The sequence below is a fragment of the Athene cunicularia genome, assembly GCF_003259725.1.
Source record: "Athene cunicularia isolate RWA chromosome 3 unlocalized genomic scaffold, athCun1 chr3_part1, whole genome shotgun sequence".
Taxonomy (NCBI): domain Eukaryota; kingdom Metazoa; phylum Chordata; class Aves; order Strigiformes; family Strigidae; genus Athene; species Athene cunicularia.
The window spans coordinates 73,059,273-73,087,043 of NW_020799097.1; the positions used below are offsets into that span (position 1 = coordinate 73,059,273).

General features: G+C 36.9%; 1 protein-coding gene across 5 annotated transcripts in view; it reads right to left on the minus strand.

Moving 5' to 3' along the window:
• UTRN (utrophin) overlaps positions 1-27,771 on the minus strand; it is a 383,489-nt gene that overhangs the window by 57,242 nt on the left and 298,476 nt on the right. For all 5 annotated transcript variants that reach the window (XM_026844327.1, XM_026844325.1, XM_026844323.1 and 2 more), the window contains 5 exons: positions 27,457-27,535; positions 22,286-22,346; positions 10,912-10,973; positions 9,791-9,865; positions 2,637-2,838 (listed from right to left, as the gene is read on the minus strand). In XM_026844327.1, coding sequence (XP_026700128.1) covers positions 2,637-2,838; positions 9,791-9,865; positions 10,912-10,973; positions 22,286-22,346; positions 27,457-27,535 — 479 coding nt within the window. The remainder of the gene's footprint in view (positions 1-2,636; positions 2,839-9,790; positions 9,866-10,911; positions 10,974-22,285; positions 22,347-27,456; positions 27,536-27,771) is intronic.

Genomic DNA, 27,771 nt, shown 5'->3' on the forward strand with positions numbered 1-27,771 from the left:
ATCTCTGGACTAATCAAAACAAGGAACTAAGTTTGGAAAATGTTTATAAGGCCTATGCTGCTACCTTGAACAACCTTTGAGTACTTGAAGAAGTAGAAGTCAATAAATAAATTTAATGTTTCTCTCCCCTACTCAGCTTGAAGAATGAATCATTCCTGATGTGTCAGAAAATACCAGAACACAACAGACTTTTTCTAAAAACAATTTGGTTCTTTTTAAGGGCCAAAGACATCTGTAGGTAAGTCTGAAGAACTACTTAGTTTGCCATCAATCTGTGAATCAGTAATTAAATCTCAGGTTAATAGCACGCAACTAACAGATGCTCTTTGTAGGCAGTTTAACGATTTGAAACATTGTATATGTATAACACCAATGCAATAAACAATGGAAATGCCAAGACACAAATTAGCTCTTTCCTAAAGGCCAATTTAAAAAACCAAAAGAAAAAGACAGCTTAAAATTGGTGCCTGTTCTTTCAGCATTTTTTTTACCTGAAGTGGATTTGAAAAGTGAGCAAGGATATACACTGCAAAAAGTAATTTTATCTCAGAAAACTTTCATCCTCAATTTTTCAAATTTGACTAAAGATTGAAGTCTTTCATCAGCTTGAAGAATTATCTATACTAAAGCTTTCAACATAATAATCAAGGGGAAACAGGAGCAACAGGAAACATTATTGGGAGAAAGGTTTGTTGCTTACATGCAAATTAAATACGGACAGATTAAAAACCTGACTTCTAACTGAAGAAAATAGAACGGATTTGTGATCAATCTGAAAAAAAACCAACTAGAAACTATAAAAAAATTCTCTGACATTAAGTCTCTTATTCTAAATGACCAATAGCATTTAAGTCAAACAACCCACTTGATCTACTGCTCTATTTGCAAATAATGCATTTATTCACCCACAATACAAAGCTCTGCAAAATAAAAAAAATTGCAGGAAGAAGTCCCAGTCATTATTTGATGGGCTCTCCAATTTTCCAGCAGTAATGATGAGGAGTCCAACTAAGAGAAATGTATTTAACAGCAATAGTCGAATGCCAAAGCATAATAGGTAGTCAGCGAATAAATGATAAATGGTCATATGTACCCTATTCCCTGCTTCCCTCTCCCCTACCACAACATTTAAAATAAAAATAAAATAAAATAAACTATCCACAAAGTACAGGATTACTGGTGTGTAATCCTCTGGGGAGAAAAAAATCAATAAGCTATGAACTGTTACAATTTGGCCCTGATTAAGTGAGTGAACACAGTAAAGATAACCCATACATCAACAAGTACCAGCCCTCTTTTGCAAAGCCAGGTATAAGAATTTCTATCGATATTCAAGAAATTCTTTTGCTCTTTCCATCTTCAAATGGGGAAAAAGAAATTTGGTAACCAACCTCATGCATCTTAGAAATTCTGATTTGTAATTCCATGTATAACTCTGACCTAAAGCATATATTCAATTAGACATACTGAAGCGACCACCCCATATATTGCACTACTGTGTCTTTAGTCAGCTCCAGAAGAGTCCTGAAATGCCATTGTTCAAGTAATGTAAGGAGATACATTATAGGGAATGGAGTTGTTGATGGAAACCAAGTCTTTCCCATTTTTTACTAGAGAAGGTAGATGAGAATAGTTCACCACTAAGAAAAATGAACAAAACTCATGACTGAAAAGCCCAGCTAAATAAAAACATACTGATTGTAGGTCATGCAGGCTGACAGTGCAGGGCACGACAGAGAGGTCAGAGTTCAACGTTCAGCAGAAGAAAGAAGTATCTGGGGGCTCAGAAAGAACTGGGCAAAACCACAAGAGGCTGCTAGAGAGAACCTTTTCATGTCCTCTGAGACTAAGTGCTTTCCCTGGAAATAGCTGATGTACATTTAAATAAACCCACAAGTTCTTACAGTAAAGTATCCTGAAACATTCCTGAGGCAAGCACAACTTTGCTACCAGGGCAAGTGGATCACAGAGCACCAGCACTAAGAACTGATACAAGGCAGGAGCTGCATCTGCTGGAAGTGAGCCAGGACCAGGAGACCACTGACCCTCCAAAATCAGACTTTAGCGCCGAGACCAGCTCTCAACAGAGGATTCAGGACAGGGAGCTCAGCCAGGGTTATGGCATGCAAGTAACTAAGTGTAAAATAAATAACAAAACTGTCCCCACCTGTGGCAAAAAATAGGATCTGGTACAAATGGCAAACAATCTGGGCAATCTGGAACATTTACAGTAGGAACACAGCTAAAGCAGCGTACCCAGTTCTCTACTCACACATGTTTCTTGAAATCCTTTCAATATTTCCTTAGTAGTAGTATAAAAGCTGTGTAAGGTTATCTGAGCAGGACAGCATAAAAAACACCTCATTGCAAGCAACTGCACTTTCATTACAGAATCAAAAATATAAAAAGATATAACTTTTTATTAAAGACCTTCTTAACGCTTTATAATTTTTCTATTATCATAGACACTTCCTCAAGAAAGTAACTCAGAAAAAATATATAACAGTCCTATAAGTCTAGTATTTTTTATAAGTCACATATGCAAAAATTACCAATTCTATCTCCATGGCTTATACTTTGTTAATGCTACGTTAAATTCCTGGGGTACACACTGTGAATAAAGACTTGTTACTTACCTGTCATATACATTGAGTAGCCAGTTAAGACACATGTCTACACAGAGAGGAACATTCACCATATCTTTGTGTTTCTCTTCAAGTCCACTGTAGATGGTAGTGAGACAGCTGATCACATCCTGGACACCAATCAACTGGTCATTTTGACTCAACTTGTGCTGTTTGAAAACTTCACTTGTTGTGTTCAGATCCAACAGATCCACTAAAACCAGGTGATTTAAAAAAAAAGAAAAAGAACACAGGCATGAATATAGATGCCTGAGCATAGCACTCACAATACTTGTCCATGTGCATACTGTTGCAAACACTGCAGTCAATTAGCCAAGAAGTAGCTTTCATTTAGTAACATTATAGTGAAAAACTGTTCTCTGTGAGAAGTCGACAGCATATTGGTACTATATATATTTAAAAAACCAGAACATTTGAAAAAGCCACTGAAGTAGTGTGTGGAATTAGATGACCCTAACTTCAGATGTATGCACACTGGGAGTTCACTAGGTTTAGAGGATTCTACACATTTACCATAATTCCATTAAATGACTAATCACTTTTGCTTAAATACAAAGCAAAGTCTTAGATAACAATGTTACCTTTAATATAGTAGGAATGTACTAAGGCCTGATTAACTGAACACCTTTTGCTAAATTAGGGCTTAAAGGAAAGCAGGGAGAGGGACACAAGAAAAGTATTTATTGTAGTTTTCCATAACACTAAATGGTATGCTTTCATAGAAAATATTTTAATCTCCTTTATTATAGGATTCTTTCTATAAGCTGTTGGTGATGCTATGGATATCCTACGGGTGATAAGGGGTTTGCTCCTAAAACCACACAAATGTGTCTGTGAAAAACTGAGGTTTGCATGGTGAAAACAAAAAGCTGTCAAGAGCTCTTCTAATTCCTTTTTCAAAACAAAGTGGAAAAGAGGAAACTTACTTTGCTGTAATAGAAGGAAGAACAATGTAAGTCAAAGGGTGGTGTAATCCTCAGTGACTTTTTTTTAACAGAAGCAAGGACTTCAGCAAAAAAGTAGTTGCAATATATTAGTATGCTTGCTACAGCATATAGAACATGAAGTTGAAGTATATTCCAAGCTCAGAGCTGTTTCTGGAGAGCCAGTAACACATTTACACTATAAACGTCATCTCTCAAAGGAAATGAAACGTGACAATCTCAGATGTGTTGTAAAATTGCTGTGCACCGATAATGTCAAATAAGGACCCCAGAAGGACAGTCTGTGCAAATCAGGTAAGTCTAGCTTGAGCTGGAAAATAAGTAGAGCAGAAAAAAGCAGGAACAAGACAACACTAACCATTATGGCCAATTCTGTCACAAACTTAATGGTCATCTACCAAAAGATAAGGTTATGGACCAAAAGAAGTTTACATTCCCAATTCCTTTTCCCCAGTCTACCCTTCCTCACATCCCTGTAAAATGAGAAACAGCACCTCACAGCCCTTGTTTTTCCTCTCTCACTGACATCAGTACATTCTATTCTAACTTTACAGCATCAGACTGGCAGGGGTTTTACATTTGTTTGCATTTTATTTTCTTTTTTGTTTTCTTTTTTTAAAGCCCATCTCTTGGGCTTGCAAACAAATGCCAGCCATGTATTTAGCAAACAGGCACTGCTAATTGCAGCAAAACACCTTGCTGCTAGTTTGACCTGAGGTAGTCGAAGTATTTGGCAGTACACTGCAGCATAATCTTCTACAGTAGTTAGAAAATATGTAATATACTGGAAAAGTCTCACAGGCATATTTAAAAACAAAACAAAATCTACCCACCCCACATCACAATGCAACATGGAGTAATTTTTTGAGGGGTGGAGGAAAGGGTGTGAGACAGGTTCAGAACTATTAACACACTATTCAATCACATAAATATTACTCTCAGGAGAGATGGACACTTTTCATGCTTTTCTTTCATGACCTACAGAAGGAAACATACCTCAAAATAACTGCAACCAGTTTGCTGGGGTTTTATTTGTTGTAGGGTTTTTTCCCAACCTGTTTTGTGAGGTACTTAACGGTTGGCTAAAAGCAGGTAAGCAGCTTCCTAAAACAGACTGATAGCACCCAAACCCCTTTGTAAAGCCAGTGAAAACTTGGAATGCTCTGCAATGCCAGAAAGTTGTAGCCTTTGGGCTTGGCTTAACATAACCATCCTTGAAAACAGCAATTCAACGGACACTGGATTAAGTGTGCTAACTTCATGTCTTTATCGGCTGGCATTAAGATCTCATGTTCACATTTCTGCCAACAGATTCTAGAGGGAATCAGGAGAGGTACTTTCAGTATTTTAATACTAAAAGGAAACTCTGCTGCTGTACTAATGCAAATTAAGCAAAACTTACACTTTTTGATGATGCCATTCATGGAGAATAACCAGAGGAAATTACTTTCATCCCTGCTTACTTCAGCACTCACCTGGCTGAATGAATTTTGGGTACAGGCAGTTACCCTGTCATTGTAAGGTCTACCCACTAGCAGCACAGCTGGATTGGTCTGATGTAAAGAGGGATTATTTTCTCATTACACTGCCATTTCTGAAAGTTTTAAAATAAACTGTGTTTATGCAGATGAGGAAAAGCTAACCTGAGACTCACATGACATTGCTGGCATGAAGACTACTGTACACAGCTTTTAGCATGTTTTTGCAGTACCATTCTGCATCTGCTCAAATGTGCTGAACAACCAATCCTGCTGTTAACCAACAAATGGACACAAGGGTCATTTCTTCCCTTTCTGTAGCAAGGAGACTTTCCCAAAGGAAAATTATAAACAGAAACCATGTCATTCACAGCACGATTCAAGCAGATGTGAGTGACTGACTCAGGAGCAAGTAATGACATGCAGCTTTTAATGGCAAATTTGAGGCTGCTGTAACCCCACAGAAAATAGGCAGGCATTGCCATGGAGCTTTTGTATTAGAAAGACTTTACGAAAGCTATCAGTTCCTGCAAAAGACTGCATGGTTGAGGAAAGCCTACACAGCTCTCGCTTTTAGTCTGGTATGCCTTAAATGTTCATTCCTTATTCTTGTGCAGTTGATATTGCTATTAGCATTCTTAAATTTTAAATCACCTAGAGGAGTTTTGTGACAGAATTCTGAATATACATAGTGGTTTTGTTCCCTTTTTCCCTTGCAGTATTACACTTCAGTATCTGGGGCAATATAATTTCTTGAAAACAAGCTGAAGTATTGCTGCATGAGAATAAAATATTATAGTCAGGGCCTGGTGCTGCATGGCTGCCCACTATAGCTGCAACACAGGACACTCTCTCTGGCACCATTCTGCTGCTGCTATAGTGGGGAAGTGCTCTCACTACATCTGCCTCACATAATCTGAGACAGAGAAGCTAAGAATTTGTTCTTTCCAACCTGCAGTCTTTCTCAGTTTTCTGCAAAACAAATACATGTAGGCACATAGTCACATATTAGTCTCTGCAGGAAAACTGTCTTCCAAAAACCAGAAGATGAAACATGACTCTCCCACTTCTAAAGGAGGGTGGGGAGAGTGGGAGGGAATAACTTCCCCAGAACCATGTTTTTTTGACATTTACCAAGGCCAAAGACTCAGAAGAGAGATTTGGCATCAGCAAAGTTTTCCGAAGTACAAATCTCAGATTACATACTCCTGAACCTGCTTGTATAGCACTAATACTGTGTTACCAGTCCTCACTGCAAAGTCAGAATCTTATCAGGTACAAGTGGGATTGTGCATCCTGCTCAGCTGCACCCTTGGAGTTCTCACCAAAAAGCCCTTTGCAGTTACACACATCCTGCAGCTGTGACAGCAATTTGTCATATTTTGCAGTTTACAACAACCTCATTTTCTAGAGATTTGTTCTGACATTTTCTTTGCTTTAGCACATAAGCCTTTCTGAAGCATTCTGCAACCAAACACCTTTAAAAACCATCCACAGTTAAAATTACAGGAAATATAATGAAAGGCTAAAGTAAATCAGACCATAGAATGAATGGCAGGGACACAGATGATGACTCTTCCCCTACCTTAAAACAAAACCACCAAGCAATAAAAGTCAAGAACAGAATTCTAGATAGGGTCTAACCACTCTCCCCTTCCTCAGCGAGGAGGTGCTAGCATATGCACATGTTGTGTTTTAGCTATCACAGAAGCCATTCATGGGACATAATCAAGCTGAGAACCATCACAGTCAAAAGGAATTTGATATGTTCCCTGGCAAGAAATAATCAGCCAGGCAAACAATGGCAAAAGGAACAGCACTGATTATATTTTTGAAGGTGGTCTTCAAATTGTGCCAGATCATAATGAGTTCCTGTTCAGAGACAAAAAATTCTTGTAGCAATTAGTTCTGTGGATAATCTGCAATGTCTTTCTTAAAAACCCACAATGTTGTGATCTCAAAAGTTACACCAATCCTTGGTCAAATATGTGCATGTAATAAGGACAATAATTTTTTTTGCTGTTGTCTCCTCCCGTGAGGCAGAGAGATGGAGTAAGCAAACATCTTCATAAATAACAGGGCAGATTGGCTCTATAGAGATGACAGGTTTACTCCTGGCTCTTTCAAATTGGAATATTCTCTTTACTTCTTACTACTTCCTTCTGTCCTCCTTTCACCTCCCTCCCTCCCCTGAAACTGGACACAATATTCACTTCAGTAGGAGAGCACTTTTGAAATCTGTGAATAACAAGAGCTAATCATTGCAGTTATTACAGAAATTGATATATTTTGCAGTAAAAGCAAGAGCAGTAAGTATGTTCCTCCTCAAGGATTATTAGAAGTAATGAAAGTGAAGTTTGCTCTATACAGGTCGCTAGACAATCCATATGCTTGTCAGAAATAGGCAGCCTGATTAGCATCTGTCATGTGCAGTCTGTTTTTTACTCTCCCCTGGGGAGCAGCACACACAAGGAGAATTTTACTTTGCTTTCTAGTTTCTTGTTTCTTGCTTTGCTTTTGGTTTTCAGGTAGATGTTGATACATACTTTAAACAGAAAGCTCATGATGCTTTTAGTCTTGCTGGGAGACTTGGCTGGGACCATATCTCTTGCACAGAGAAGATCTAGGCTATGACAAATACATACAGTTTTTCTTTCAATACCATTAGACAGTCTTTCAAAGAAGAGGTTCTGGTTCTTTTCCAAATGTAAGACCTTGAACCCAAGATCTCGAACTTGATTTGAAATTCTGTGAGAAGCCAGCACAGCATACCAAGAAGTAGCTGTGAGGTACTACCAAGAGCCTGTGATGTTTCACAGATGCTATTCTAGCTTTCTGGAGTAACTAGCTACCATCTCAGGCACAGCTTCATTTGGTATAATGCATATCTGAAGTCCAGCCATGAAGCTACTGCCATGATGAGACTATTGTCTTCTAGGTGGAAGGAAAACTAACCACCTGGGGAGTGAGAAGGGACTCCTCTTTGCACAACTCCTTCCTTGCTTGCATCTTTAGGATAGCTTTGCCCTTCTTGCGTTTCTACTCAGACTGCAGTACTGTGCACCTTTCAGGATTGAAAAGTCCTTCCACAGAAAGGATTCATTAATTTAAACAAGAAAATCTGGTAATATTGTAAAACTTTTTTATACCAGCTGTTGCCAAGACCGTTTCAAAGGTCTAAAATCTGTGACATTCACACTCATTGACAAGACACATCTCCTTCCAAAATTGTCCAGTTTCCTTTTATTACTTCACCCTATATTCCTGTTAGCAGATGTGTGTTTTTATGTATTTTCATAGTCCTAATAGTTTTAAAAATTCATATTCTCATCATCTCTACAAAATAATTTTTTGTACTCCTTCCTTTTTGTACACCTTAATCTCCCCAGTTCTATGTTTCAGCTAGTTTTCTTCCACACACCTTCTCCTTTCTGCCTTCTCACAAAATCTCACTTTGTTCTAAGCTTTCTGACCTTTCAGTTATCTTCCTTGTCTTCATGTCTTGCCTCTCTCTATAATGTAAACCATTCAGCTCCATTTCTCTAAAATAACTATTGAGCAGTTACAATCTAGCTCAGCTTCCCAAGAAAGTACCATTTTTCTTTTTCTCATCCTGATTCTCAAACACAATGCAGAAGTACCAGTGGTAGGATGACTCCAAAGTGTACTCTGAGTTTGCTTTGCACAGGAGACTCCAGCAAGAGCCCAGAACCCCAGTGTGGTACTTGCTATGTGACTCAGAGAAGTCCTAAATCCAGAAAAAGATATCCTGATACATCACTTCTGAGGCTGCTTTGAACATGGTAGTCATGCAACTTGCTGCTGAATTAAACCATCATTGTGATATAATATGAAATGATTTTTTAAATACCTAGCAAATATGGAACAGAACATGAAGTAGTTCAGACAGTTGAGCCTACTCAGTAAACACCTATCCTTTCCTGATGATGAAATCTATGCACTCTTCAGAGTGAACTGTGGCTGAATTATTAGACTGTTTAAGAACAGGGACAAATGTCAACACAGAACATCCAATGCGCATATCAAATGCATTGTTATTACCTATCTGAATTTAAGACCCTTTCCCACATCCCCAATATATGCACATATAATACTGCTGGTAATAATAGCCGTTTGTTTTGTCCTAATAGCTTTTTGTGATTAAAATGTAAAGCAATACCAATTACCTACAACCAACTATACAGATCTGTATCTTTTTCCCTCGAACTTTGAGCAGCCTGAAGTCCTCTTTAATTGGATTTTACACAGCAAGATATTCTCTCTAAGGAAGGAATATTTTTGAAGTTATATCTAGCAGCAGCAAACACAGAAAAAGGAATCCAACTCTCTAAAATATAACAAAATACCCAAGTTTGTGTCAAGGGTCATGATTTTAGCTCACATAATTTCACACTTTGTATCAGCTTGTATCAGGAACAATATGTGATAGTAAAGAGGTCTAATATTTCTTTTCCTATCACTTCTCAAAGTATTCTTAGTGGGCATACCATTTCAACTTACCTGCTGCACCCTTTTTTTCATTAATTGATTTTATTTGCAATAATGACACATACTATTGGCAGCTATCCCCGCCATTTTATTGGTCAACAATCTGTCAAGGATGTATCTGGTTCCTTGTTAAACATGAATGTTGTCAAACTTAAGCTGACCCTCCTTTCCCAAGTACTGTAGAGAAACATTTTGTCTCAAAGGCCAAACTCACAGCACAGTGCTTTTTGCAGTCTTCGGATTTTGATGGCTGTACGGTAGGCAGAGAAGCGTACGTTGTTCAAGTCAGCTGAAACGGCAGAACAGAATTATGAGCAGCCCTAAAAATAGAGTTCGTAAGTTTCCTTTACATATAAATTTTCAGTTTGGAAAAAAGTCTGATATCCCTTCACTTCTCTGCAATGAATTAATGAGATATATAAGAACAAATAAAACAAACTGAGAAGTTGAGACCTCAGTACAATCCATCTGCAGAGAAAGCCTCCTGACTCTGACAGTTCAGGCCTTCAGAGATTGGCACACCAGAAATTCTGACACTATATTGGCACATATATATATTACGTAATATATATTACGTTGTAATACATATATAATGCCATTTTACAAACATATTATGGAGTGTTAAGTAGTTTCCAGACAAGTGCTCAAATACAGTATCTCAAATAATTTACCACTCCATCAGACAATGTACAAGAAAGAGGGCTGCAAAGGTCACAGTAACAGAGAAAAAGCTATAATTTAGGTTTATAATTTAAGCAGGTTTAAGCTATAATTTCTATGCCACAACTTTGGAAACAGTGCTTTGTACGGGACAGTCAGATAGCCATAAATTCTATTTTAGAAATTGATGGGTATAGTAACATTTTTCCTCACTTAACAGCATTTTATCCTTTTGTTCCTTAAAAAGAGAGATTTCACAGCAAACGTGAAAAAAGCATGGCATGTTGAACTAGATGTACCATAACTTGGTCTACCCTTTACTGAAAGCATAGATGTTCTGATTTATTGCAAAAATTAGTTCCCTGAAGACCAGCATCCTGCTTTAAACATGCAGACAGCCTGCATCATTGGACAACCCCTTGTGGATTTAAAATAAACAAGATAATGCATTAAAGCATAGACTCAGAACATATCGTTCAGAATTAATACTACTGAAAGGCAGTACACATGACGTGACCAAGGCAGTAGGTTTCGTGCAAAGAGTATATCACTGCAAAGTGGGAAATGCTCTGTTACACACAGTGCACGGCAACTTGGATGTGGTCAGCATATAAATGCAGCTTTTGCTCATGGAACGAACAACACATAATGGTTTATTTTAAGAAATGCACTCACCTAAGGACTGGAAGAGATCAGTCATTTTAGGATGATCCCAACAGGTTGTCTGTGTCTCATGACTAAAAAAGAATGAGGTAATCAAAGTTTCAGGCAACACACATACACACTTCCAAAGAACAAAACCCCAAAGATATTCTGATTTTCTGTGTTTAGTGGTGAGAAATTCCTCAGCTCTTTAATTAAACTGAATGATCTGTGCCACTCAGCTCCTTGATTTTTTAATCATAAAGTTAGACAGACAATGGCCCACCCACATTTAACAATATTTACCCTTGATTCTAAGTGTGACTGTATCAGTTGAAACCTGACCTTGCAGGTAACAGGCACACTAATAAGGTTAAAATGCAAAATTTTCTGCTGCTGTAGCCCAATAAAAATATTTGAAAAAACACTTAAAAAATAAAAAACATAGAGGTTTTATTTCAAGCCTCATTGCATATCTGAATGTATCAGAACACATACAATGATTTTAAGCTTTACCTGTAACACATTTAATGGAAAGCCTGATCACACACTGGTCACACACCAGATCAACAGGTGTGTTCATTTAGGGGGGTGTATTCTACACTAGTGCTCACAGAACAGAAATTTAATAGGCAGCATCACTTAACCCACCATTTAGCGCTGCTGTTTCAATTCACCAAGGTTTCAAGTATGCAGCCATAGGGGTCAAAACGTGTCAGATCTACTGAAATCACCACTTCTACAAGTCACATTTTACTTGTATTTATCAATATTAATTGCTGGAATGATTGCATATTCTTGACTCACAAAGTATTTACATTTGAATTAAATTTGAAAGAAAATTAATTAGAGAATTTACATTAAAAAGATCATAGCACTCCCTTTAAAAGTTAATTATGAAAATAAAATTATGCTAGGTTAGCAAATCTAACATTAATGAGCAAAGAATATAACTTATTTCACTTTTGTTTCCATTCAAAAATTGTTAATGTGCACACATTTATTTTTTTTACATATGGGTATACTTGGTTGTAAATAATTACTTTAAATGTCACTTTAACATTAAATGTGGTGGAATGTATCTTCAGTTGGTATATATAACCAGCTGTATCTCAGTGGGTGCATAATAATTTATCATCACTGATTTTTATTTTTTTTTTAATTTAGAAACCAGTCAAGAATGAACCCTTTTATGCCAGGTGGTACAAAACAGTGGGATAGAAGATGTCTGCTCCAAAGAGTTGCAGAAACAGGACAGGTACCACAAAGGGGATGCAGGCTCCAAAGTGAGTGCTCAGGGCGCTCTTTACATTACCCTTCAAGATACACTAGTGTAAAGTTCATGCATTGGGTCTCTGTAGAGGGGATATGATCCCCACTTTACATTCCATAGAATGGCAGAACTTTTCCAGCTTTAAGACTAGTCTAGGTCTCCACAGTCAGCTTCTCCCTATCGTTAGGCTTAACTCTCTGCCATGGGTCTCATTTGTATACCTGGCACCATCACAAATTTGTGAGGTGGTTTTCATGGAAGTTCACAGACAATATATGTATTTCCTATTAATACAGTAGGCATAAATATTGTTTTCCCCTCTTTGTGATTATTCCCTAGTAGAGAACTGAAAAGAGGGAGAAGGCCTGCACATGATCACATTTAAACAAGATTTATACAACGTGATCGTAACATCTTCTGCTAGACCCTGACTGACTTTGAAACGCTATAGTAAACCCTTCCCAGTTCAGAACACTGAAGTACATCTCTACATCTGAACACATTTTCCTGAATTGAAACTTTTATTTGGTTTCAGTTTGATAATATTATCTCATGAATTGCCTTCATGTTTCAAATTCCAAATTAGGCGGTCAAGGCTGAATTCCAAAGCTAAGGCATACCAGTATCTAAATCAGTGGTTTTGCAGTTTCTAGAAGGACACTTTTAAAATTACATGATGTTTATTTTTGTCCAGAAAAGTAATTTCAAAAACAAGTAGCTTGACAATTATGTTTCCCTGGAAGGAGCACACCAATAAATCATTATGAAGACAACAAAAAAGGATGTATCTGGGTTTGGTGCTGTGCCAAGGTAAAGGCAACTGACTGTCCCGCATTCTTAAAAACCTTGGTATAAAAAAACCTACAATATATTAGAATGAAGAACATGTACTGCTTCAGTAAATAGGAACAGAAAATATAATATAATGGTTCATACCAATCAACTTACTTAACCTCAAAACTAGTCCTGAAGCTGCCAAATATCTGCACTATCATGTTAAGCAGGATGCCATCGTTATCATGTTGACCATTCAGAATTGATTTCTGTTGAAAAAACCCATTGCAACCGCTCACAGAAATTGATCCAATATGTGATCAGTTCAATAAACTTTGTTTGAAGGGCATTGCTTCACCTCAAACTGCCTGACCAAGAACCACACCCCCAAAAAACCAAACCCACCAACAAACAGAAACCCCCCCCCAAATCCCTGACCAAGACTGTTGATTTCACTGCCAACATCATAAGTGAAAAGGATTTCTTAGGATTTTCTGAGAAAAGACTTAACTAAAACACTTTCAAATGTCCATGTTAAAAGTAAAGGTAGGTGGCAGTACTGTGACATAAACTTTATATGTATATACAAAAATACATTTCACAATTTTAAATGCTGAACTATTAGTGGAAACACTGAAGGAAACAACATGCAATTTAGCCAAGCCAAATTCTGTTTATTGTCTTAGAAACTCTCATTTCAATATTAGCTTTGATGGTAAAAACTTTGATAAATTGAGACCTTTATTTCTCAGTTCACTATTTTCTGGCATTAAAAAATATGTTTCCATGAAGCAATCTCCTTACTACTCATGGGGTGCTGCAAGAGTCTTACCTGGGAAGCACAGCAGAAGCGCAAAGTTTTATTTGCAGCAAATTCCTCTCTACACAAGCAACAACCGATCAAGAACAGAAGTTGATTTAAAATTCTTTTCTTGTAATAAATTGTTAAATTTTGCTAGATCCAGATACTTTTTTTAAAATTTATTTTAAAAGAAGAAAAAAACCCAGTTAAATAATCGGATGAACCCTTGCTTCCCCCTACACCCCCCACCCCAATATACTGATATACTCCAGTATGCATCTGTAATGCTTAATTAGGATGTGGGCAGATTTAATTGCAATTTAGATTCCAGCTTCTAAGTAATTTATAAACCCATATGCAATGAATAAGTGCTCATCTTACCAAACTTTTTCTTTAAATCAAACTAAGATTTAAGAACAAACAACAGTTTCATTATTGAAATTCTATGCTTTAAGTACATAGTTTCAGCAGCAGCTTTATCTGAAAGACTAAAAAGCACTCCAATCATGACAACATGCCATGTTTTCTTTTCTATTTTGCGTGTGCTTAACAAGAAGCATAAAAAAGTGGAGATATGCCAAATCCCTGTATCCTGCACTATCACCTTATTTCTCCATTTAATGCAGTAAATACCTGAACAGCTAAATCTTCTCTTTACAAAACAACACAGAACATGAAATTTATACCTAACAACGACCAGAAAATATTTTTATGTTTCTATTTTTATTTGAAAGAGAGATACATTTGTGCTAGACTGTGTATAGACTAATGGGTTTTAAAAACCTATCACTCTTTTTTTTTTTTTTGGTATGCCACATAGATTATGTGAGAAAGGAAGCCCAATGAACATTATCTGGTGGAACTGAAAAAAGGTGAGGGAATCCCTTCACCCAGGCTTGTCTATAATTACCTAAAATTCAGCACTACCTGACGACCTCTAAATGACTATACAAGGTGAACACGACTGTGTCAGCCCCATCCCAAAACACCTAGCAAGAAACCATTCGTAACAGCTGAGCAATCCCATACACCAACCCAGCAGAGAAGATGAGTGGGCTCAGAGTGAGTGAATCACCAGCTCAACGGTCCATTCAGGTCAAAGGAGGCAGCAACTCCACTGCCATGGCAGTGCTGCTACCACAACCGAATATATTCCATGGATGGGTTTCATTTAAGACAGAAGACACCAAAGCCAGGCTACTCTGAACAGACATGAGGAAAAAAGTGACTGTAAATTTAAAAAAAAGCTATAAAGAATGGGGAAAGAGGGGAGGAATCACTCTCAACAGTGACATTTATTAATGCAAAGTTTTGTTTGACAACAATTTCATAATACGCAGAGACTTCTATGTGGACACAAATTGATTTTCACAGGAAGAAAAAAATTGGTGTGCAGATAACCTTACTATGCTACAGATAAAACTGTCAGAGAAAGGAGTCATTTTATTAGGCGCTCCGAACAGGAGGCATGCAAGATAAAGTGCTTTCTGGTGATTTGGTTTGTAAAGCAGCTCTTTGAAATAAGATCCATCTTTGTCTGCTGTAGCTACGGTAGCTTTTGTGTTATTGATGTTAAGACTAACACAAACAGATCAAGCACTGAGAAAAGCGCTCAGAAACTTTACAGTACTGCATGGTCTATAATAGATGAAACAGATGTGATGAAACTGGGGGAGATCTTTCTGACCAGGATCTTGTAGCTCCTTTTTATGCAAGTTCATGACATAGCAACCTATTCTAAAATATGAATTGCAGTAGTTACTATTGCCTGCCAGTTATTGCTCACGGGGAAATGCAGACTTGGATGTTCCCCTGCTTTTCCAATACCTTGCTCAGTAAACACAAATAGCATACAAGACATCAGACCTACAAGAACAAGGAAACTGGTGAACAAATATTACACATGTTCTTTGTATTGTATATGTATATGTGAAAGATGTCATCCTTAGAGCAAAGGACCAGGAACTGCTAATTTTAAAAGTTGCTTAAAACAAAGGAAGCAACTAAAGCAATATGCAATTCAATCACAGAAGTGCTTCACTTATCTTCCAGGCAAAATGATTTTACTACATCACAAAGAGAGCTTCAACTTGATTCCTCTGGAGGCTGTAACTTCTGGTAAGACTCAGAAGGCAATTAGGTAGAAAAGGACGGATTGTTTTTACCACAGAGACACAACAGGAAGTCTTCAGAAAATTCAGCCCTGCTAGCAACTATCTGCTAAGAATGTGAAGAAATGCCATTTTCTGTATTTTTCTATAGAAAACAATCTGTAACTCCCAATGATGGAAAACTAAGCCTGCAGAGAAGCTAATGGAAATCTAAATTTGGAATGATGCTGAAGTTAGATGACAAAAAATGAATTTTACATGACAACTTCTGAAAATACATGAGAAGTTTATAATTTTTAGTCATCTCACTGAACTTCTGAAAGGACTCAAACCAAGCATTTAACTAAACAGAGAGGAAGACTGTAGATTTCTCTGCTCTAACTACTGTGGCAGTTCTGTCCCAGGTCACAGTGACACTTGAGTCAAGGAGCACCTTTTCTGACAAGCACGCTACTAACTTCAGGAAGAACTACTTGCAGAATGAGCCAATATTTACTGAGTGAAACTGAACAATGCTTCACTTTAGCTCATTATTTATCTTGTATGTAGACTGCACTGGATAAAAAGAACTTTACGACAGGAGCCCAGGTTACAAGACTTCATTCTGTGCAGTGGGTGGCGTAAGAAGGGATTTCTGCTAGGACAGAATCGAGCTGGTCTACAGGGCAGTAACACAAGTGGTGTGAACATGTTACATCTTCACACATGGTTCAGTCAAGGAAGAATTAAAAGCATTTCACTGACTGACCCCCAAAAGAATTAATTCAGTATTATTATTTTGGTTAGTATCAAAAGACTGAGTTATTCAGAGTAAAAGTCTCCTAAGTCTCTTCTGCCTAAACTTACTGACACAGTAAGTCATGCAACAAAACATACATCCATGAACAGATACATAAGAAAACGGTGTAGTTTCAAAAGTCTAAATGCATTTGTGTAAATTTCACTAAAAATAAACATTATAACCATAAAATATTCCAAATTTTTAGAACTACATATTAATGAAGTATTCTAGAATTTAAATGATATTTATCATTACAATCTGGTTTTCCTCCATTATGTTTGCTGGCAGCTTTCTAATTATAATTGGCAAAGATAATCCATGTTAAAGACACTTCCTGGTTGTAAATAAAGAGCTGAGAAACAGTTAGCATGTCATTTAACTTATGAACTCTAGAAATAAGTGAACAGTCCTGAAATGAATGGAGTAAGTTGTACATCTCCAGGTGTTTCAAGCTACCCATGGAGTTCTGAAAAAAAATTTTATTTGTTCTTTTTCAGCTTTTTGTCTACAAGAAAGAAAACTAGAGAAAGATTTGTGGGGGCTTTATCATTTCTTAGCACAGACAAGGCCTATATGTTGATAATCACTGGCAACCACCATGAGACCAGACACTGAAACAGTTCTCTGGCATTGTGTTAAGTAGCTTTTTAGTCATTTGCACAAAACAGTACCTGAAATCAGGATCTTTACTGATCACTAATGAATCAACAGCACTCGGAACTGTAGTTTTGCTGCCCTTGCCAAATTTCAAATGCTGTAACAACATCCCCACTTTACAAACGTGTCATGGTGTTTTATCTAGATACTGGTTTGGTTTTTGTTTGTTTGTTTGTTTGGGTGGTTTTTTTAGCCCATTAGAAAATACTGGTTTGTAATAGCATTACCCAAAAACATCAGCAATCTGCCTCTGTTCAAGGATAATGTATATTAGAAGTTAGTGGAGCAATTTATAAGCAGATATTTTGAAATCCCTCCAGAGAAATGTACTACTGCGTTTCTTTAATGGAAAACAAATACCAGCATAGGAACCGGTAATTGAAGAACTCTCAAAACCTGAAACATGTATTATCTATTTCTGTAAATCCTATTTTATTGTCCCTTCTAAGGGAAATGCTTCTTAATACTTATAAGAATGGGATTATGGATATAACTAGAATAAGAAAAAAAAAGTTATGTTTTCCAGTTCCATTAGTATTCCCCTTCTTCCCCACACAGGCCAAGCATCAAGAAAGACTTCCTAAAGAGACTTGAAAGATACAGAGAAGCAGAAAGCCTCTTATTCCCATCCCCCATAAAGTTGAATCTGATATAGGAGGTGATAAAATGGGATTTTTAAGATGTTGGTGATGCCAGCCTCTTTGCAGGATTACAGAAGAGTAACCAGGGTGACTGTGGAGTTTGATATTGATGAATTTAATGATTACACCAAGAAATTGAGCTCTCTATGTAATGCTCCCCCTGCATGAGATTAAACTCACTGTGACTCTTTCTGTATTACCCTTTTGTTTCTTCTGCACAGTACAAATATCTAATAATTTATAGCAATGAAAGGTATGCAGCTGAAGAACACTTAAATTACAGTTAAAAGAACAACAGTGAGAAACGCCAAGGTAATTATGTTTTCTGCATATTCCTTTCTGTTCATCGTGTTTTCCTCAAAGATGTTTAACGATCATACATAATGTCAGCTTTATTTTTCTGTTTCTCTTTAGAATATTTTTACTGGTGCTATGTAATATAGGCTTTTTTTTTTTAATTTTCCATTATAGAGGCCAAGCATGTCTTATTTGTGTGATTCAAAGTTATAAATGAACAGTAGAAAACTCTCCTTATTAAATCTCAAACCTTTGCAAACCAACCCATGAAATATGTATTCAATGGCGTTTGCCAAAGATTTTGTCAAAACTTCACACTTTTATTACCAAAAGTGCATTAGTAAATATTGTGCCTGCTGTGCTGTATCCACCTCCATACTGCTCATTAGTCCCATTCTATTTTATAAAGTATGAAATGCTAAGGTTTTTTTAACAGCATCAAGATTTTATAAATTCAGTTTTTCACTGATTGAATTCTACTCCAACAGAGAATACTACAGAAATACAAAAACTTCTATCAATTGTCATTAAGAGAAGAATCAAACAGGAGGCAAAAAGGACTAAATAAAATCACATCAGAGGCAAAGCCATTTGGCAAACTTGTTTTACATAGTAAGACAAGTAAGGGGAGAAAAGAAACAGGCTAAATCACGTGTGTATGTTCAGTTCAACCAATTATCTGCCATAGCCCAGGGTGCACACACCTTGATAAACCTGGGCACAATGAACTATAAATCCTTCTTCAAGCCAAGTAGAACAGTCATTCCTTTCCAAAATGCCCCAAACCCAGACTGCCACTGTCTGAATTTATGGGGCAGAGGAGTTTGTACACTGGCTTTTTAATCTTTTGTGTGCTTCTGTTACCTGATTAAATACAACCTCAAAAAGGGCAGACATGCCAACCATTAGTAATTGGGGTGGGGAAAATAAACTCTTTTGCTGAGACACTTCTCTCTTATGTGTGTAAACGCAAGTTACCTCTGGCGTCAGGAAACAAACAGAGTAAATGCTGCTCATCTGAAAATACAGACCTCTTGCATCATTCTGACATTCTCCTTACAGATTCATTGCTACCCTCCTGCCTTCTCAGCTGTAGTTCCCTAATTTTTTTTTACACTCCATTCTCCATGTGCAATAAAACTGTGAAGAGTGCAGTAATTTTTTTTGCATCTTAAGAGATACAACTACATCATCATCTGCAGCTATGTCACTTTCTGAATATTTTACATTTCTCATTCAAGGACACTCACAAAAAGCAATCAAAATGAAGTAAAAGTATGAATTTATAGTTGTCTAAGAAGAGTGTATGTTCTTGTTCAGATTTAAAGTAGCCTGACTTCAATTAGCATTTATTTCCCTTTCAAAATGAATCTTTAAAAATTCTAATTTTTCAGCCACCAATCACTGAATCATACTTTTATTCTCTTTGTTCTACTGTTTTTCTTCCTTATCCTATAAAATTAACAACTGGTACCTTAAATCTCTTCTCTGAACTTACAAGTCTTGCTGCAAGGACAGTAAATATAATTGCTCTCAAATGATGGAGTTATTGAGACTCATCGTAACTGTTCCTTCTAATCATGTTGTGTTTTACATCAAAGGCATCTCAAAGATGTTAGTACAATTAAACAAAAAAGAAAATTGTTAATCTGCCTTTTTCCCAGAATTTCGGCATAAACAACCACGATTAAATCATGTTGACTGTTCTCTTGAATTGTATTACAAAAGCTCACTCCAATCAAATAAGCTTTTGTGTCAGCATTGTTTCCGTCTTTTCTTTAAACTGTATCTGCAATTATGGAATAGATGAAGATTTAAAAGAATATTTAAAGCTAGGAATACTCTCCAGTCTGATCATACCAAAGCAAATGAAGTTCAGAATCAGCTCTCTTCTATTTCTTTTCCACTCCATCTTTGAGATGCAGTAGTTAATTCTGTTGACTTCATTAACAGTATCCTCAAAATCAACCAGTGGTTTCTGCTTCTATAAAGACCTCGACCCCTCAGAGAACTTGCCCTACATTTCTTCTCCTTTATCAAACTTCCTGTGCAAAAGCATGAAAACAATTTCTGAGAGATGCTGGTTTGTTTCTAAGTCCAGCCTGGCTTCATTCCCCAATCTAGCTCCCAGGCAGCCAACAGCTATCAGAGCAAGTCCACAATATCCGTGGCTACTTTGCCATCAAGTTGTGTGCTTGCAGGATTCCACCTAGTGTGCACACTGGAAAGAATTACTTTCTTCTGAATGATAAAAAAAGATTTCCAAAAAAATGAACTCTGGCTGAGGTGGAGCAACAGAGATGCCCAGAAAATCAAAAACTGTATTATGAAAAAAGAATATGTATATGAAATATTCAACTTAAAAATTTTTGCTTTGCTCAGCACACATCAGAAGCTCCAATCTTAGTCTGTCCCATCTGTTGCGGTGGTAGGAATTATCCATGCTATCTATATCCTCCAACTCATACTGGGAAACCCCAGAGACCTCTCTGCAGGTCACCTCACACCCCGTAAACACTCCGAACTTCAGCTACCAGTTCTGATCAGTTAAAGCAACAACACCAATTGCCATCTTTCACAACACCCACTAATGACATACCCACAAGAGAAAAAAAAGAACTGCCTCAGGGTAGTTTTCCTCTTGCTCTCTGTAGTTTAACACTTCGGTGTTTTCTTTGAATTACTACTGTAGATGTGATCATTTTAATTGTACTGCTGTCTGAGTCTGGGCAGTCAGTGTGCCTCCACATCTAACCTCTGCCCTCTTCTTTTCCACTCAGAGCTGAGGGAGGAACCCCTGTCACAGCTTTCTGTTTCCTCCTAAAAAAACTTTTCCACAGAGCTACAAATGCTTTTATAGACATTTCAAGGATCTTTGCAGCAGGCTTTTTGTTTTTCCAGTTACCTACTCAGACCCTTGAAAAAAATTAATCTTCATATCACAGTTTAGAAACAACCGTCACACCTCAAGAAGGATGACAACAGGTTTGATCGACACTGATTTACAATTACCTGCTTTTCAAAGCTCTCATGCACTCATTAATTGTTTGAAGCACAAAATTTGGCTCTCAGATTTATGACAGAGCAATATGCAATAGTACAAAGTCCTCACTGATGTTCTTTTACAATAGAATGAATTATCTGTAGGCCCAATTAATAGTCATCCTACAGACTTAAAAACCTACTTTTTTTCAAACTGGTAAGATTTTTACCCAGATTTCCTTCAGCCTAAAATGAAATACTCTGGGTCTAGCTTACTATACACCACACCTTCTTAAAATTTCATTTACCGCTCTGGCAAAAAGCTATCCTTCTCTCAAAGCTGTAATCTTTGACCTTTAAACTACTGGCAAACAGCACATAAATAAATGCTGATGGAATGAGAAAACCCATGTCAAAGAATGCTTTGAGTAGAACACATCAGAATCTCCACACCTCCATAGCTATTTCTCATTATTTTTAAAATAAGTATCTCCACCATTCCTCTTGGTAACCAAGGTATTTGAACAATTTTTCTTAGTATTTACATCAATGTCAAATTTGCCTTAATATCAAGCACTATAAAAACTTCCATAAAGTAAAGAAAACAACAGAAGAACAGTCAACATGTGTCTTATTTCCAAAGGAATTTTGCACAAAATGATGAATGGGCTCTATGGGCATTAGCCACCACTGTTCTGCTCTCGGTTACAAACTTTGCATTTTTAAGTACATTATGTATTCAGCTTCTTTCCCCTTACTCTACAGTTTATACTCTGGATGAGCCACACAAATAACAACAAGCCTTGTTTGAATACTAAAATTGTATTCCGCTGGAGCATCTCTGCTGTTTCCTATCTGTTTGAGTGGGGTTTTTAGTTAGGTTTGGTCATTGATTTATTTTTACATATTTGTAAATTATACAGTATGCAAAGTAATAAATATGAAAATATAGTATACACAGCATAACACTATGTAGATAAACTCTTGACAACATTTCTAGTTAGTGCCTAGTACCTATGTTTTTCTGCCAGGTTATGTTGATAAGACCCTCCCTTATGCTTAAGGAAAAAAGAATCAAGTCAAACTTACTTGATATAATAGGGTACTTTGTTATGTGAAACAGATCTCTGCCACGGAAACTGTACTGAGGCTGAGAAACAAAGAGAAGGTAATTATTAGAAAGCACCTACCAAATAAAAATATCCAACTATATGTTACTTATTTTACAATTAAAACAGTTATAATAAATTAAAGGGGAACAATTAAAATTTCCCAGACAACTTTCAGCAATTAGAAAATCAGCTGGAGAAGACTATGGCAATCAATCAAGGTGATCTGAGGCATCTATTTGATGTCAAGCTGGAAATAAAACAAATGTGGTGATTCTACTTCAAAGAAGGATAATAAATTGTGAGCAAGAAAGCTATCCATCCAGGGAAAATGGAAACAGTGTTTTTCCTACCTCTGTAGAATTACTATCAGTTTAAGATTGGAAAATAAATGCTTCCACTACTATTAATTAATGCTCTGCAGGAGAACAAGGAGAAATATCAACCTTATTTTTATTAGTTACACCACTTAGCTCCTATTTGCAACTCAAATTAATGTTGATTAACACTGTTTGACCAGCAAAAAGGTATTAAAACCTGTCTTTGTACCCCTTGCTGAATAGTGGTAATCTGCAGAATTTTTGTAACTCTGATACATCAACAAATATCCATAACATCAAGAAGCCTTCTGCACACTGAGTTGCATAAGGCACGAAGCTATACATGGCACTACAACCCTGATTATCTGAAGATCCCAGGAGATGAAAGGGGCAAAAGTGTTCAGCATAACAGGACTGCTGGTGCACAACTTAAAAGTAGTTAGTTACTGAAGAACCATAAGCACATCTATGTCCTACCAGAAATTCCCAGACTAGCGCCTGGTTAATTAGGCTTTCATCATAGAAGAAACTCACTTCACTAGATTTTCTGTAGAAGCAGATACTGAAAGAACAGGTAGGAATAACTGATAATCACAATGGGATGAATTTATACTGTACACATATGTTAATACTTCCAATATAGAGTGCTTACTCTTAGGTACTAACACCCCTGTTTGAAAATCTGGTAAAATGAGACAGCTTTGATCCACATTGGATTTCAAGTAATTAAACTCTCAATTAATGTAATTTTCTGCGAGCATGGCCCACTTTAGAGCTCATCTCTCTTTGGAAGAAAAAAAATCCATTTGAAAGTAACTCTCCTTCCCTTAAGAACTCTCAAGGCTGCAGCAAAGATTCACAAGCCACATAAGCCCCACAGGCTGGTGCTGCTGCAGAGACACATCTTGCCCTGCTCTCAGCTGGCTGTTCCCTGAGTGGTTTAATAGCTGTGACCTCTTCCTGGACCACACAAAAGTTCATGACTTATAATTTAAAAAACATTAATGTACTGGAAGACAGATTAAATGGAAAGAATATTTGGTAGACTACAGGAATGAAGTAAACCATATTATTCACTGGAAAAAATAGAGAAAATTCCTTATCACTATTTAAAGAAGAAAATAACATTTGCAATAAAGAGGTAGGTAGTTACCTGTTAAAGAAAAACTTAGTAAAGGCTAAATGGTCAAACAGAGGTACGTAACTAAAAAATAATCCTTAACCATTCATAAGTTAAAAAAAAAAGAAAAAAAAAATCAACCACATAGGTGAAGGTGGCCATCAGTTTTAGAGTTTCATTCTTTAGAGTTGCAATTTGGCACCTATGGTGGCTCCAGTACTACTACACTATTTATGTCAGCTAACTAAGAATAAAAACCTGGCCACAATTTACTTAGGTACGATTTATGTGTTATGACAGACTATAGATATCCTGCACTGACACAGACAGGGACTAAACAATGTAATAAATTAAACTGTTAATTAGTATGCACTAAGTCATACTCTATTTAGTTGGGAACAAGCTTTCTCAAAACTTTGCCAATTCTCTGCTGCATGAAACTGCAAAATGAAATTCCCATTCCTTTTTTAAAAATCAGTTTCTTGATGAAAACTGAACAGAGTAGTTATCGATTCTGGCATGCACTAGCAGGCCTGCAGACATTAGTAAGCCTGGACACCACTCAGAGATGCTTTGAGCAGGCCACTTGAAGACCTAGGTTATTTGTTAGGAAACAGGTGGAGTCAGCGCTCTGTGGATGTTCATGGATTCTTATGAGAAAACATATAAGAAACATAATAGAGAGGAGTGGATTGTGGGCTTTAGAAAATAAAATTACAGAAAAAACAAATTACTGTTTCTAAAGGCAGGAGACAACGAAACTTTTTTTTTTTTTTTTCAAAAATAGTGGATTATAAGTACTCTTCATCTATATTTGTATTAGGGATACATAAAATTTACTCATCAGTCACTAACTTGCAAGGAGCTCACTTTCCCTCTCAAAAGTACTGAAAAAAAGAGCAATCAAATTCTGCATACCACTGATGGGAAGTGAAAAATAGCTCAGCAAAGAGAGGCATCAGATTGTATGGATCAGATGGTCTACTGATACTGCTTTACCTCAGCCTCCTACTGCAGGACATTTTAGGAAGGGCCAATGTCATACTGTTTGCTAGTCTTCAAAAATATTCCAAAGCACTTTCTTAGAGATGGTCTGGATGAATCCATGTAATTGGTGTTCCAAGAACTCCAACAGAAGTATTAAAAGATGCACTGTGCCTTTTTAGTAGAGAAATGTTACTAGCCACCACAAAGATGAAATCACTGGATTAAGGGGGCTGGAATGAGGGTGCTAGATAATCTCATCTAGGGTCCCCTTCCCGTGAAATGTTGGACCACATGATATTTTGAGTTTCCTCCCAACCCAGGCTATTCTACGATTCTATGTATCTGAAGAACAAGGTAGAAATAGATATTTTGCTAGTACAAATTACTGATTAAATGACAACTGGGAGCTAGTCATCTGAAAACGATGTGATGGCAAGCTATGGTCTCTTGTTAGGATTTGGAAGAGTAACACATAAGTGAGGTAAACTGAAATTAGCTGCTGTCATATAAGCACAGCTAAAAACCTCCCCTCTAATTCAGAAGCATAACTTTAGAGATAAAGATCTGCACAAGACATAATCATAATCTCCATTTTAGGAGTTTGCGATTATTTTACTGAGGCTACCACTCTACTTGTTCCTCACAGTTAGAAGTCATTTATGGCTGCTAAAAAGGTTCGAAAAATTTGATTTAGAATATGCACTAGTTCAACCTGTCAGGATAAAACCTTAATTTTTCCAGATTTAATGATTTTTTTATTACTTTCCTTTTGAAGTTACTGACTCTGGCTTTCATTTAACAGACTTTATATAAAGTTGTAGGTATTAAGTTCTGTAACTGTCTAGTTCAAGCTCCTAAAACAGTTTGTTTTTTTAAACAAGTTTTTGCTGTAGTTTTTGTGGGGATAGAGGTTGTTTCTTTTCAACAAATGATTTAAATGGATAACTGCATATTATTTGGTTTTGCAGCACTGTGGCACTTGGCTATAGCTCTCTGCAGTATCTACCAACATGTATTCTGGAAACTTTCCCTTCTTGACTTTTGTTTGTAACACGAATCGAATGTGTCCCCTTAAGCCTGGAGAAGATGCCCTAGGCAAGGCTGAGGCATGCTGGCGAGGCACCACATAGTCTCTTTGGACATAATTCTGTGAATGCTTTATCCAGCAACAAAGCCAGTTCACCACTCAGTCTTGCGAATGCAACTATTTGTTGTGGCATGCTGTAAATCAAACCAAGGAGATAATCCAGGTCAAGGCAAACAAAACCAGTCAACCTTACCTGACAGGCTTCCTTGTTTTACACGTAAACTCTCACCGATTTTTTTTTTTTTTTTTTTTTTTTCCCCCAGATCAGTCACCTGAACATTTGCATTGGACCAGGTGAAGAGAGGTGAACAGCCTTAACAATGACACAGTAGTGCAGTCTGGAAGTTCTCAAACCAGCTGAAGCAGGAGGAAACTGCATCTTCTCTACATTGCTTCCTACTTTGTTTTAATTACACAGACTAGACTGACTACTGTCCCAGTTAATCTAGCATTTTTCAACAGTGCCAAAGGTATCACTCTATCTATATTCTTTTTAGCAAATTATTACACATGTGCTGTCAAGGTTACAAATTTGAGATTTGAAGGACTGTGGTAACACTACACAATACTTCTAATGGGGTGTAAAATAAAAAATAAACCCCAAAAAGCATGCACTTTTAAAGTTGTTTCTTCTGTCAATTTAAAAAAAGCACAAAGTGGCTCAGCAAACTGTTACTTTGCATAACAGCTGTAATATTTTAAATACACTGAATCTTATTTACCATGATGTTTACTGAAAAACTAGTTGTCACTTTAAAATAAGAACACAATTGTCACATAATGTAAGAAGAAACCAAGATTTATTTATTGTTATAAATTACATTAGCTTTTTAGCTATACAGTAGCATACATCACTTGAAAAATCTCTGGGACAGAGCTGTTCATTTTTATGTTCACTTCTCAACTCCTGCAAAAATTTTATTATTGAAGCCCTCAGTTAAAAACTGAAATGCTGATTGGGTTAACAGTTTGTATCATGAGGCCAGAATGTCGGAAAAAATCAACATGGACCTTGATATCGCAACCTATCTATCTGTAATAAATAAGTCAAATGAAAATGAGGTATCAAAAGCCATCTACTTTTGCCCTCTTGGTGTATGGGACATACATGGTCTTAAATCTCTAAAATTCTCACTAATAGAGAAAGATGCAAGGATGGGTCTCAAGAGGAAGTGATGCAGGTTTGCCTTCCCCACCCTTTATTTGAAGTTCCAGAAATGTATGACATGAAGCCTTTAAAAATAATATATCCAGGCAGCTCTTCCTTTGTGTCATCTCAGCAAGTGCAGAAGAAAAGGAAACTGAGTAAAGAGGTAGCAGGGGATGAGAAGGTGTGGTTATGAATGCAAAGATTCTGGAACAGCCACAGGTCAGACCTTGTGGCAAATGGAGGGCAAAGGGTAAAGCAACTAGGGACGCAACCATAACTCAGCAAGATATTGCAGTGGGAAGCACACCAGTGAGAATGTCAGTGGAGTTATGAAGATGAAACACCCCTACAAAAACAGGGAGGTAGATAACAACACCGAAGAGGAAGTTTCTGTTCCTCAAGCCATTGGGAAACCTGGAGTAAAGAACAGTCAGTGTTTGAGAAAGTATAGTTCTCTCACATGCATCTATTAATTCAAAGAACTTACTGGAAAGAAAGTGCTGTGATGCAGGCCCAAAATCTCTGTGTGCATCCTGTAACTGTTTAAGGCGATCCTCTATTGACACCTACACATAAACACACATACAAAAAACTTACATTGCATTTACTTTGTAACACCAGGGCCATGATAATAAAAACATTTGTTTACATTCATTTTTAGTTAAATAAATTTGTCTGGGTATCACAGCACTTATTTCACATCCAGCTATTCAAGGCTACTTTTTTTCTTTCATTTTCTTGATGAAAGTCATGTTCATATCTTGCAGTGTTCTCATGTGAGTACTACAGATCAATAATGAAC